This window comes from Mugil cephalus, chromosome 4, assembly GCF_022458985.1.
Source record: "Mugil cephalus isolate CIBA_MC_2020 chromosome 4, CIBA_Mcephalus_1.1, whole genome shotgun sequence".
Taxonomy (NCBI): domain Eukaryota; kingdom Metazoa; phylum Chordata; class Actinopteri; order Mugiliformes; family Mugilidae; genus Mugil; species Mugil cephalus.
In genome coordinates, this window is record NC_061773.1 from 17,357,231 (window position 1) to 17,371,338 (window position 14,108).

The window sequence follows — 14,108 nt, forward strand, 5'->3', positions numbered from 1 at the left end:
TGGGTCCAAATCTAGAGAAAAGGTTTTCATTTGCCCTGCTAAAAGTCCTCCGCTGCCAGATGGTTGTTGCATCATAACTGGAGCTGTGGATTCGTTAACTTTCTTAGCCAAAAAGAAAAATTTATCTGGAAATAAAACAAAATGGCAATTACCTGCTTCTTTCAACTGAGGACCCAAACTGTTTTCAGCCTGTTGTAGCTCATGGTTTTGGTTACTCTAACCCTGCACATTGTCTAGCCTCACCATTTGCATCAGACCACAAATAAAGTCATAGACCTATGTTATACACGAATGATCTAAGTGCACACTTGCCACGCTTGGGCTTTGTTCATACTGCCTGCTCAAATCACTCATTGGCAAGATTGACTTTAGTCTGGACTGTCACTAAGACATGAAATGTAATTTCTGAAAACCACCTTCAGGGGTGACTTGAAATTCTATCCAAGTGGACTTTTACAGATGCATCTGGATGCAAATGAGATTTCAAAATTTGCAATGTAACACAAACTGACAATGTCAAATCCAGAGCGCTTAGCAGTGCTGCTCGTAGGACATCATGGACAGTCAAAAGACCACGTCTTGAGGGGAATCTGCAAAGCTAAAGCCAGAAGGGATTAACAGGAAGAACCCAGTTTATCAAGACATATCTGACGGCATGGAAGAAAGGACCCCCAACGCAAACACTGATTTTTACATTGTTACCTAAGCTTCCAAATGTTGACGCTGTTTTTGGGCTTCTCCACTCATTTCAGGGGGCCACTTTTTGCCCGACTATTCCCACCCCATTGGAAGAAATCGCTCACCCAGGTCATAACACACCATTCCCGATCGAGACGCGCGTTGTAATATAATATTGTCTATATTGATTCAGAACTCTGGGAGTTATAGCGAACCAAAAAACGTCACAATGCACTGCGTATTGTCAGTATTCTGCCTTAGAAAGTACCTTTTCAAACGGGTAGCCAGTAACAAAAAGAGAGTGGTAAGAGTCATTAAGGGAAACTCAAGTCTTTCTGTCAAGCCTAGGAGTTTGTCTCCTTTTTGGGGTCTTCTTTTAGTTTCTGTTCTCCTTTGTACATCTTTCCAGATGCTTGTCTGCCTGCCCTTGTCATCCTCCTTTGTGCCTCCTTTGTCCATTTACATGGTTCTGCGAAGTCTTTGTATTCGACTGCATCTCTAGGCTTTTCCTCAGTCTCCTTGTGCCTGCTGTCAATCCTTATCTCACTTTCACTCTGCCCCATTCTCCAGAGCCTCTCCATTTTTTTTTGTCTTTGCCTGTCATTTCAGCCTTTTTCCTTCTCCTAATTGTGTTTTTTTAAAACCTTTCTGAAATCTTTTTTTTTTTTTTTTTTTTAGTTTGCCATTCCAATTTTCTGTTCAGGCTTTCTTTGTGAATGAAATATTACCATCTGAGTCTCAGTGAAACGCTCACATTTTAGAATTTTTTTTTTTCTTTAATCTGCATGAGAAATGTTCTTTAATGTGCTTCCACACACACAACATGCACACACACACACCAGTTCAAACACACTAATTTAACAGTTTAAGCGTGATGGTGGAGATTTTTTGTCTGTGTTTTCACTTATTAATACATTGTTCTACATCATCCTGTCTCGTCTGTTTGTTTGTGTGTGTGTCACTTTATCTTCACTCTACCCCTTCCTCACATTAACTACCCGTTTACTCTCTCTCTCTCTCTGATCATTTTTCCCGTTTCAGATTGTGGTTGCGTTGATGGGTGTTGAAAACATCAGTTGGCTTTGAAGTTTGATGTTTGCTGCTTGTGAGAATTTTGTCTCACTCAGCTCAGGATTTGAAGGTAATAAGTGGTATGAGATTTAAGTGAGTGTGTGTCTGTGTGTGTGCTTGTGTGCGTAGGGCCAGGCGGTATAGAAAAAAAATGCCTAAATGTCTCTGTTCTTTTGTATAAAATGTATATGCAAAACTTGCCGCAGTGGCATATTTATTACCTTACTCTGTTTATGTGCACATGTGCTGGATTATTTATTTATTTATTTGTTTTTTTTGTGGTATATATAAAAAATATATTGTATTATCTAATTTATGTATTCATGGCACTTTAGTCTACATGCAGGTGATCAGAGGTGGAAACACGAACATGTCAAACCTGAGCACATCTTTAAATTGTGGGGGGTGTGGATTATAAAATGACTATGTCAGTTCAAAGATTATGAGGGCGAAGTTAAAGCGCTGCTTCAAATCCAATCGTGCCTAACCCGGAGATCTACAAGCTGTCAGGACTATGGACTAAATGACAGCTATGTCTAAATGCAGGTGGAAGGATAGAGCGAGAGAGATGGAGAAAGCCATAGTGCCAATCCAATCTTGTCAGATCTACAAGCTGTCAAGTGTGGGTTACGCTCTATGACAACCGTATCAAACACATCAATATGATAGCAGCGAGGCGAGGAAGAGGATTATATGATAACTGGGTCGATAATGGAGGCAAAGAGACCAAAACAAGAGGCTTATTTGGACTTGCATACATGAACATGCTGCATCAACATTAGTGGTTGTACAACTTCCAATTTTTTAAAGTCAACTGTTCTGCGATTGAAGTCAAGGTGGCACTGTCTAGTCATTGTTGACTTCACTAATAAAAGTATTGCTTTAAAACAATGAAATCTTTATTCTTGACCTGAATACATATGCTGAGAACAGACCGCGGATATGTATGGTCTGTATAAAAACAGGCTGCAAATCAACACCATCAATAGCATTTACTTGTACTCTGCAGCGCGTTTTAACATGGGAAAATGTGGCGAAATGAAAGAAATAAATTGTATCCAATATTTCTCTAAAGCCTTCTCCATGTACTGAAGCTAAAGGTTTTAACAACTTTGACAATGAAATTCATTAGCAAATTGTTTATTCGCAGTCAAGATGACTGACTTGGAGCGTTCCTCTGCTAGTATTAGTGGATGTGAGTGTTCAGATGAGTGTGCATTGCAGTAGCACTTGCATTAAAATAATATTGAGACACCTTTGAGCAAAGGGATGCATATAAAATTAGTGACTGCAGTTGCGCATGCAAACACTGTACAAATTAACTCTTGTTTTTTTTATTTCTTGAATGTTTCAACTTGTTTAATCTTCTCACAACAAGTTACATATCAATTATTCAATTCTAAACTCTGAAAGACCTTGATCCCACTAAATTAAAACAAATGTATTTTTTTTTTCAACAGTACGTACACTGCTTCATAATCGGTCTCAGTTCTTCACTTTTTATAGATAAAACAGCCAAAATCTCCTCAAGCTAATTTTATTACTAAATCAGTGTCTTCTTTATGGATATATCTGCAGCAAATGGTCATTGGGCGTTGTGCCGCTACAAACATCTGTGTTGCATCAGGCCTGCTAAAAAAAAACCACCTCAGCTGACCTGCTTTGATCTAGCAGGCTGCTGGCTAAATTCATATTTTCAAATCAAAGTGGTGCATATTCAAAGCTTATTAGATGGAATATAACACTTACACATAGATTACAGTTCAGTGTGACGCAATCAGATTTACTTTACAAGAAATCTTTCAAAATGTAAGCATGCGCCTTAGATGTTCGATGTTGTTCATGGTATTTCAAGATACTGTAATCAAAATTGCATGAATCGTCGCTGATCAATAGAGTGGATCATTTTTTGGCTTCATTTTAAGAGTTAACATGTGCTGAGTCCAAAAATAGCAGAGTTATCGTTCTCCATTATAGACACAAAAACGTGACCAAACTCGGCCTCTGACAAACAAGACATGAAACCGATACACGGCATGCAGTCACATTTGTCAGAGCCACAGAACATCTCTAGCAGAGAGCCCGGGAAGGCCTCCGTAGCATGAAGATGACCCTGAGGAAGTAACTCAGATCTCCTAAAGATAGAAGAGGCAAGCAAGAGGAAAAATATGAGAACTGGCGGAAATCTGCAGACAGGTGTGGCATGCACAGTGCAATCCTATTGAAGCGGGAAAGCCTACAGCCTTTCTGAACATGCACCACCGTTGGCAGATAAAAGAAAAGTCATCCATTGAGCATTGGGTGCAGGAGTATTACATCATGAGAGTCAAACCAAGGATTCAAATGACTCCCAGTCACTTGGTTGAGGGTCTCTAAAAACCCAAAACCCGATGATCCCCTGCACTGTCTCTAATGAGATGCCCTTGAGCACTAGATCGATGCAGCTACTGTTGCATGCAGACCTACAGATATAGGTTACAGTGGGGAACAATGCATTGACCATAAACCTAAGACAGCCAAGTGTAAAAGAAAACATCACTTAAATAGTAAGTGAGCCCTGCTCATGCTTTAAGTACAGCACAGAAAATCATAATTGTTTGTGTAAGACTAAGAAGCCTCATTCATCAATATGAGGCATCTTGACAGTAATATTTATGTTTTTATTATAGCTATCAGAGGCAAGACTTAAGAAAATGAAAAAAGAAATGACTACCAGCTACAGACAGACAAAGAGGCTGACAGACAATTTGTTCTCGTCCTGCCTTATCAGATCCATAGCTGTCAGGGCAGCGTGCAGTTGATAAGTTGCCTATGATGAGGAGAGCTTATAGGCTGTGATGGCTATCACCCCTGACAACCGCCGCCCACTACGATAGATGAGACAGATAACTGACATGAGACATACATAGTGTGAGTTAGACGGGCCGGTGTAGCGTTCAGGCCCATTCAGTCGTATCAGATCTTCTGTGCGAGATCTTGGTGTGGTGAATGGAGGCTGACAGATCTCTCTCTCCACCAGCACTGACATCTCAGACACAATGATGGGAAAAGAAACAGAGGGAGAGGAGATGATGATGATGATGATGATGATGATATATGGGAGCAATAATTGACATGGCCGAGAGATAATATATGATGGAGAGACAAGTAAGTAGGGGGAGTTATAGGATCATTGGATACAATGTGATACCGAGACGGTAAATGATTTGCGAGAAAGGATGAAGAAAAAAAAGAAAAAGAAATGCACTCATCTGTGGTAATGTTATTGCCTGAATTTGGAAATAATTAGTTTATATCAGTTGGCGGAGAGATAAAAACACAACCACAGAGGCCTGGGTCTCTGCCCCACATTGCTATACAGAACCAGCACTGACAAAGCTGTCAACACAAGTGAACACCTGTTGCTGTATCTAAGCGAAATGTGGGCGTGTATATTTTTAATTTGTGACTCAGATGAGCTTCTTATCTACTCTACAGTGTCAGCTCTCCTCTTGGCAACGGCGCTGCAGATTATATCACCGTCCCTTCTCTCCGAGTGCATAGGTGCACATGCACATAATCCACATGAAAAGATAAGCAAAAAGTATATACTGTATTCACACTAGATATTGTACAGGTGACTGACAGCGAACAGATAAATCCCGGCCAATTCACGTCGGAGCATGCATAATTCAGACGACACATTCAACAGTGTGTCGGATTCATCCAGATTTGAAGGTGAAAAGAGACGGCTTTTGTAATAATTTGCATATCTGTGAATTTCGACGCTGCTTCGGCAGCGCAGTCGGCGATGAACGGTCACGTCAGTCAAACCATTAATCTGAGAAGGGAGAGGAAGGTGACTGTAGATACGGACACGGCGAAAATGTGGAGAAACGTGCGAGGCAAGGAGTGCGAAAGGGAGCGTGCGAGGCAGGCTCGTGCGTTAGAAAGTGAGACGGTTTGGCGAAACGGAGGGAGCAAAAGGGCAGAAGTGTGCGAGAGAATGAGATGGATAGACGCTCAGTCTGATTGCCATTTGGCGTTTGACAAGTGGAGAGGGACCCAGCAGGGGTCATGTCACGATCCGTCTACTCAGTCTGCCAACTCAGATGGACAGAGGGAGGGATGGAGATATAAAGAAAAATTAACAACCTTTGCTCCTGATGCAGCAAGGACAGAATTTTAAAACGTGCAACCTTTCATCCAAGCATTTTGAAATTAATGTTTGAATCTTATATATATATTGTTATCTTAATAGCATAATCCCCAAGTCATATTTGAAGGTTTTTGGGGAAAAAAGACAAAAAAAACCCCACAATTTTTAGCAAGCACAGTGGTATTTTTTAGTGATATAATAACAGTTATTGCTATTAGGCTAACAATATGTGCAACCACTGATAAGTTTCTCAGCACTGAGCCTGCAAAGAATTCAGCCTTCACATACAATGAGCATTCCCACACATACACAACCTCTACAGGCAACCATGACATGTCACAGGAACATGAGCTTTTGTAGAGGTCGGGATTAAATAATTTATCAACTGATGTCAACAACAGGTCAGACTGAACGCACCAAGCTCAGCTTTTCCTGATCGGTCATGATGCCCGAAACCCACATAATAATGATTGTGCCTGTGCAATCAGGACCACACAGACAGCTTGAAATGAAACACTGAAGAACATCGTACCTGTAGGCAGAGCCGGATCCATGGTGGGTTTTTCCCAGGAGTTGACTTGCTCCCAGGTAAATCCATTGGTTCCGAGAGAAACGCTGTACCCGCAGCTGCTATACGACTCTTCAAACGTGCAGCCGCCTGATGAGGGGTAGAAACAAGACTCATTAATGTACAGAATACAGACATTTTCCTCATGCTTTCAACTAACTGTCAACTCCTCCAAGATGTAGAAGCTCATTTGAACTTGAGTATGTCAGAGAAGACGCAAAAAAAAAAAAAAAGACACAAAAAAAGGAAAAACAATGTAATGGATGTGGCTGCTAAGGTCATAATCATTAGGTGCGATTGATTTGGTGACAGCAGTGGTGGTACTAATGATAACTGAAAGTGGGTTTTAATAACACAGGTCTCTTGAAAGCAGGGAGAAACATATCAGTCCTGAGCAACTGCTCTGTCACGAATGCAACACGGGAAGTTCAAGTAGAGTATTTGTTTGCTAAAAGTGGGCTGAGGCAGTCAATAGCAACTTCTAAATACCACACAGAGGCTTTGTACCCGCCATGCCCATTGTCAACATTTCCCATGAACACTTTTAATTAGAAGAGGGTTTGATATAATGAAATCCGAAATGCTACACCGCGTTACATGATATTCAGTTGCATCTTTAGTCGCTTTAATAAGGTTTGAGATCTTTTGTTTGGAAACACAGCCTTTATGAGCTGTCTCGGTGTCATTTAAAGGTATCATACTAATTAAGTTATCAGCGGGAACTGAAGGAGCTGGCGCAAGGAAGACACTGTCACAGTTTATCAGAGGAGTGAGGAGAGCAGTGGGGGAGTAAGAAAGTGAAAAAGAAAGAAAGAAAACAGAGTACGAGGGAGAGGGAGCTCTACGTGTCAACATGATTAAGTCACAGTGTCTCATCATTATTTCATGGCCCAGCTAAGACACATTTTCCACCGCATTAGCCTTCGCTGTTAGCCCCCAGCGCTGCACACACACACACACACACACACACACACACATACACACAGCCATACACATAAACACACTCCCTAATTAGACATATGCTTTGACACACAACCATTTTAATATGTTTTGAAGTATTTGAAATGGGGGAACGTCATTGCTTTATTCATTAGGTCTCCTAATGCTTCTTTTTTTTTTGTGCCTGACTTTTTGTTGCTGTCATCTACTCAGAGTTCATATGTCAGTCTGAACCTCGTGAAAAAATAAAAATAAAAAAAAAATAAAAAAAGCTTGTAGACAGTGGAGCCAAACGATGAGGGCTTACAGACGCTTTGCAGAATATTGGCAGCGTTTAACTCCAAAGTCTTTTAATAGTCCCGAAGTTCTAGATAATACCAGAAACTTGCTGGAGCACATATAAATGAAGGGGGAGGAACAGGGAGACTGACATGACTGAGCTGGATGAGGTCCAAATTAAATGAATTATTGGTGGTATATGCTGTGCGTTCTTCTGAGTGGAGTTGGTTTGTTTTCCCAGGTTAATTGGTGATTCTATGGTGTTTGTGTCTCCCCCACAGTGACCCTATATACAGCAGGATCATCAGTTATAGACGGATAGATGCATATATATGTGTGATATTTTCATTATTATTGCACATTCCTTCTTGGTTGTCACTGCCTGCATGGTGTCTGACATTTTCATGTGTAAGTGTAAGGGGTACTACCATCTACTGACATATTTAGGGATGTTCCAATTGTGGTTTTCGTCCCCAAGTCTGTCCTTTAATTAGCTAGTGTCTTTTATTAGCTAGTACAAATATGCTTTGTCTTGCACTGACAAGTATAACAACATCCAGTGCACTTTGAGTACCTGGATGATGTAGTCACGAGGTTGAGTTGGTGGCCATCTTGCCAATAGTAGAGCTTAAGAGCCACCAACCAATTTTCAAAATGTGATAATGATATTCAAGGCTACAATTGTTGGAGTTCCAGCTTTGAAAACTTTACAGTACAAATATTAATCTATAACCGCCTACACAATGACTTTGTTTATTAAATGGTAACATAAAATTGTGCATTTAGCGCTAGCTTGGCAGATCAGCCAGTCAAAAACACTGCAACAGTTTCACTTGAAACATAACTACCCTTTTGAAACTCACGCACTACACAGGTAAGTATGTCCTGTACTGTACAAATATGTGAGAGAGTACTCGTAGAAGCGGGTGTGTTAGCGTGCTGACACTAGTATCAGCAACCACAGCTTCACAGCGCCACTGTGAAGCAAGTGCCACACAATTTTCATGCCTTTGAAATAGACAGAAATGTCTCTTGAGTTGTATGCGTTTCAAGCTGTAATATCTTTCGATCACTGCTTTGGACAGTTTGAAGTCGACCCTCCTGAGATAGGCTCCTATTACCTTCAAACACCAGCTATCAAAATACATACACTCAAATCTGTCTAGTGCTAGGATTGTACCGTATAGCTTTGATTGTGCCTCTTCAAGCAAGACTTACATCAACTGGGAAATGAATATGAAACAAAAAAATCTATCTGTGCTGTGTTTGAACAACAACCGCCAGCTATGGGTGAAAAGTAGGAAAACACTATTTTTCTTACAGATATGAAAATAAGTGTTATAAATTAATCAATACTGAGATAATTAGCCTTTATTGCCCCCCTCGCCGTTTGGAGATCTCATTAGAAATAAAAAGAAATCAAAGTGATCTCATTATAGCAGAGCTATAAACAGGAAAGGGCGGGGGCTGTGGGGGATCTATCAATATTCAATATCAGATCTGCAATTTTAAGAGCCCGATTAGGGGATGAGAGGGAGAGATGTGGCTCACAGCGGCATAGGCGAAGCTTTCCCTCTCTCAGGTTTGTGCGTGTGCGTCAATGCCCTGATCTAGTTTTGAAAGTCGGTACGACAACTCCCTTCCCTCCAAGCAAATATAATTGCAACATAGTCAGAAAATTAATTTCCATAATGAAAATATAACGCTGTGTCCTGGAACATGAATGTGTGTGTGTGTGTGTTTGGGCTGAAACGAGACTGAAGACATGTAAATGCTCACGTATGTATACACACAGATATGTGTGTGTTTATGAGGTATAACTGCAGCGTGTATTCATATGGCACAATCCCTTCATCTGTGCTGATTAAAATTACTGTAACTGATAAAACATTGATATGATGACAACAGCTTGCAAACATGCACAGAGAACAACTGCCATCCTTTTATGTTCTTCAATATTTATGTAAAAATCCACAAAAAAATCGTGCATATTTCTCTTATTGTTTACACTTGGCTTTCTTTTCCTTCTGTTCTGTTTTTTTTTTTTTTTTGTGGCTGTCATCTTCTATTGACAGTCAACATGTTTCCATGCAACTGTCAACTGCTGCAAAACATCAGAATACAAAGCAAAGTTTCCATCAGTTTGACTAAACTAGTTTGTGTTTGAACGTATCTGCTCTCCTACGACAGACCTGAATAGTGTAGCCACACAAAGTGGCCTCTAATACTGTTAATTTTGAATTCACACCTCTGTAGCTCAGTAACTCTCCGAAGAGGTAAATACATGTTCTCGCCAACACAAGCCTTCGTGAAGCAAAGCCAGTGCAACCGACAAATTCGAGAATGCTTCTTATTTTTCTGTGCCAAGTTTTTGACCTGCAAATATTTGGACTTGTCCAAGAAACAAAGCCCGTATATATGAAATATCAATTAATCAGTCATTGTCAAGTTGTTCTTCTAGCACCAACATTTTTTACAGTGTTAGCATAAATGCTACATGAGGTCCACGATTGTCTAGACTGAGTATGGCTCTGATTCCCCACAGTGAATTGACAATCCTGATATATTCTGTGCATGATTAAGGATGTTATTTTGATAATAATTATTTTTACAGATTTAGCTTTACCTTGTACACCAGGACAGACAAGCAGTAGTGAAGTCAAAAGAGATAATGCCATGTTAATGACATTTAGCGAATTGGAGTAACTGATATAGTTGTTTGGGATTTTATGCAGCCGCAGTCACCCAAATGATTATATGAGTGAAACATCGTCCATAGCATTGGTCCCTACTGCCAAAGTCATCATGCTGACAGCAGCCTTGGAGCACCAGGCAACCCCAGATGGCAAAAATATAAACCCATTGCCTAAATCGAGAGCGGTGGTGGCGGCAAGAAGAGCTAGCTACATTCACACAATAGTAATCTGATTATGTTGTGCTTGTTTTAATTGGAAACATTAGGGATGGGAAGAGGGTTACCTAGGCAACCAGACCCTGGAATATTCACTGCTGACCAACTGTCAGCTACAAAGCAATGGCTAATGAGCAGAACGCTTCATATTGTGTATGGACGGGGTTTCACACAATGTTTTGTCCGTGGTTTCTTCCGACTATGACAATGGTCTTACTTCACCGGGACGCCCCTGCTCCGTCCTTTGATTTGTCAGTTTTGGAATCATGTTGCACGTGACTTAATATCATGTTACAGTGGTTTGGAGTAAATAGATCTGAATACATGTACGGATATAAGTCTAATCAACGCTAAACAAAAACCTCTCCAAAAACTGATATAAGAAATATTAGATGTTAGAAATTATTGAATACTATTGTTTTCTGCACACACCAAGTAAAATAATTATCAAAAAAATGTTTTTTTAAAAATTCACTTCAGCAGCAAGGGCAAACAAAAAAGCAGAAATCTGACCAGTGATGGTTGGCAGTCGAGCAAATATTTAATTTATGCAAAAGTTTGTTTAACACTTTTCTTTCAGGACCAACTGCTCTGTAAATAAACCCTATGGTATTCCAGCGACACAAAAAGCCTCTCCAAGTATTTGGTCAGTGTTCCGTGTCCTCAAAGTTGTTTTTCAGCTGAGTCATTCCGAGTCGCCTCTTCAGTCCCAGTGACACTTTTTTTTTATAGCAGTTTTATCCCAATTAAAACAGTGTCAGTTATTATCAACAAATTAATGAGCGACGGAGTAATTACAAGGACTTCTTGTTGTTACCGCTGCATTTGATACATAATTTGTTTTCCTGCCAACAATCTCAACAAAGCCTAATAACCAGAATTATAATTACTTTTTACTTGGTTTATGCTTATGAATGTACAAGGTGACACACATTACATAAAGCAAACTGCATAAAGCCAAATATTAAGTACACTTTGAGATTTCACCACCAGATTTTCTTTTTATTCCTTTGTGATTTAGGTACTTTCCTACTTTGTTAACAACATTGACCACCAGGTGGTCACATTTTATCAAACAGTGGGTGTTGATGATTATAGTCCATTATCATCACATCAAAATACAATGTCGAGTACAGTCTACTGGTGCTTATGATCCAATATTGCTTGACTAAATTACTGAATATTCAGTTTTAATAAGTAAATAGGTTATTGGGAAAGCATGCATTCAAAATGGATTTTTCTGCTTGAGCTCCCATCTGGTCCATTTAGCCATGTGGTTAGATCACAAAGATCAAACTAACTCAGCATCACCATAATAGCTGCACTCAAACACACTGGCATTATGCAAGCAACCTGGCTTTCATCCACAAACACACACATGCATATGTGGATACAGCAAATCGAAAAAACCCCCACAAGTGCAGCGAAAATATCCCTAAAAATACCCACTCACACATAAAAACATCTTGAAATGATAACACTTATTTAAGCAGAATCTTGTCTTTCTCATGTTAAGATTTCCATTTCCCCGAGGCACCAAAAGCAGCCATTAGAGCCTTTCATGTCAGCCAAAGCTAACGCAGTGCGACAGGACCCACGGAGCCACAAACCAGAGGGAGGCACCCTGAGGCGAACGGCTCTAAAGAGTCTGTTTACTGCTCACTTAGATAACATCTACTGATCCTGAGTGTAACTGCGTGTTCAAGTGTGTGTGGGAGCAAACTGAGGACATTTTGCTGTGTGTGTGTTCATGTGTGAGTGTATGTGCGGAGTTGTCAAGAGGTGGGAAGTAATAAGTTGAAGTTGTAGATGAATAATAAGATTTTCTACAGCATGCGGGACGTGTTGCACCTTTTTACTTAGACGTAGCTATGTGACAGTTAATGTCACATACTGGAATTTATACTGGAGGTCATCTTATTTATTTAAACATCAGTGTACACACGATCAAATTACAGATCAATTTAATGATCATGAATCAGGAACAACAAATGAGAAAATATAGCACATAACACATATTCCATTACATTTTATTGTAATTAAATGTTATGTGCATACCACAATTTCCTAATTTATGGACTGTTTTGGCTACAATGGACGTGGAAAACACATATTTTAGAGAGTATAGTAATACACTCACTCTCCAAGACCGTGAGAGTTATTTTAAAAAGTTGACTTTGACTGATGGAACTATATTCACCAACCCCTACACTCTCACTCACTGGATGGGCGATTTGACCAAAAGGAGGACACAGAGGAAACGAAGTCTGGTCTGTCCTTATCAGGAGAAGCCTCTCCTACAAAGATATTACAAGAAGTAAGTGGAACCACTGTGGAGGGTAACGTAGTAAAAACAGCTTCAGCATGGACACCATGGAAACATGCAGTAACGTTGCGTTAGCTCGCGGTTAGCATTAGCATTAACATTTTGAGTGTTCGCCTCAAGCCTCTGTTTGGTCATAGTCATAGTGACGTAGGCCATGAAGGGGCCTATATTTGACTTTAATTTTATCACTGTGGAAGTCTTCTGTTATTAGATAACTGCACAGTAGGCACTGATCTTTAGATTTAAAACCACATTTGGAAAAAAATATCTATTTAGAAGAAGTCTCCATCATGCTTCAAAAAGACAGCTTTCAGGTTTATTTAGGGGTTGATAATTTCCTTTGTTTTGTAATCCTCTTTGAATTGACTTTATAATTGTTTATATCAGAGGTAATGCATGACCGAGTCAAAGTGATCGACCTTCATGTAATCTCTCTGTCTGTCTTTGTTTTAATATTCTAGGAGGAAAAATTATTGCATAGCACCTATAGAAGAACAGTGCAGTACCCTTTAAGAAAAATGGTAGCCTTGAGTTGTTGTTGGTTTTGTGCAGGGCTGTGGATGTGCGCCACTGAACTGATGGCAATAAACAGCAAAAGAAAAAGAAAGAAAGAAGAGGAACGTTTGCCTTTTTCAATGGCACACGATCTATCCGCACTATCCTCATGAGGACAAGGTTTAGTGAAGGACTTAACATACAAATGACTGTTGGTTACATTCAAGCCTTTACCAAATAAGTTTAAATAATGCTGACTGAGGAAACAAGGTCATAGAAATGGAGTAGGCACTAGATATTAGGAGTATAATGAAAGTTATGAATGTAACTTGTGTTCTATGAATTCTACATGATTCTAGACAAACAATCATGTGCCATCAAGAAGAATGAAATGAGTCTTAATTTACCTTAATATGTGTGTATGAATCCAGAGTGTATCTGGGTTGATCTAGTCTAGAAACACAGGTAAAATCGTATATGTGTATTTTTAATATTAGGTCTGTGTTGTCTCTTAGTTAAATGGTATTAAATCCACTGTCAGCCAATATGCCAAGATCTTTAAATATTTCAATTAAGCCATTTAAAACCGTATGCCAACATACGCCATGTGACTCCATGTCGTACACACACACTCACACACATATCCCAAGGCAAACAAACACACTGGCTAAATATCTAAATGCTATTACTGCCACCCCAATAA

General features: G+C 39.7%; 1 protein-coding gene across 11 annotated transcripts in view; it reads right to left on the reverse strand.

Annotated features, from left to right (window-relative positions):
- ptprt (protein tyrosine phosphatase receptor type T) overlaps positions 1-14,108 on the reverse strand; it is a 304,538-nt gene that overhangs the window by 253,970 nt on the left and 36,460 nt on the right. For all 11 annotated transcript variants that reach the window (XM_047583117.1, XM_047583114.1, XM_047583115.1 and 8 more), the window contains exon 2: positions 6,420-6,545. In XM_047583117.1, coding sequence (XP_047439073.1) covers positions 6,420-6,545 — 126 coding nt within the window. The remainder of the gene's footprint in view (positions 1-6,419; positions 6,546-14,108) is intronic.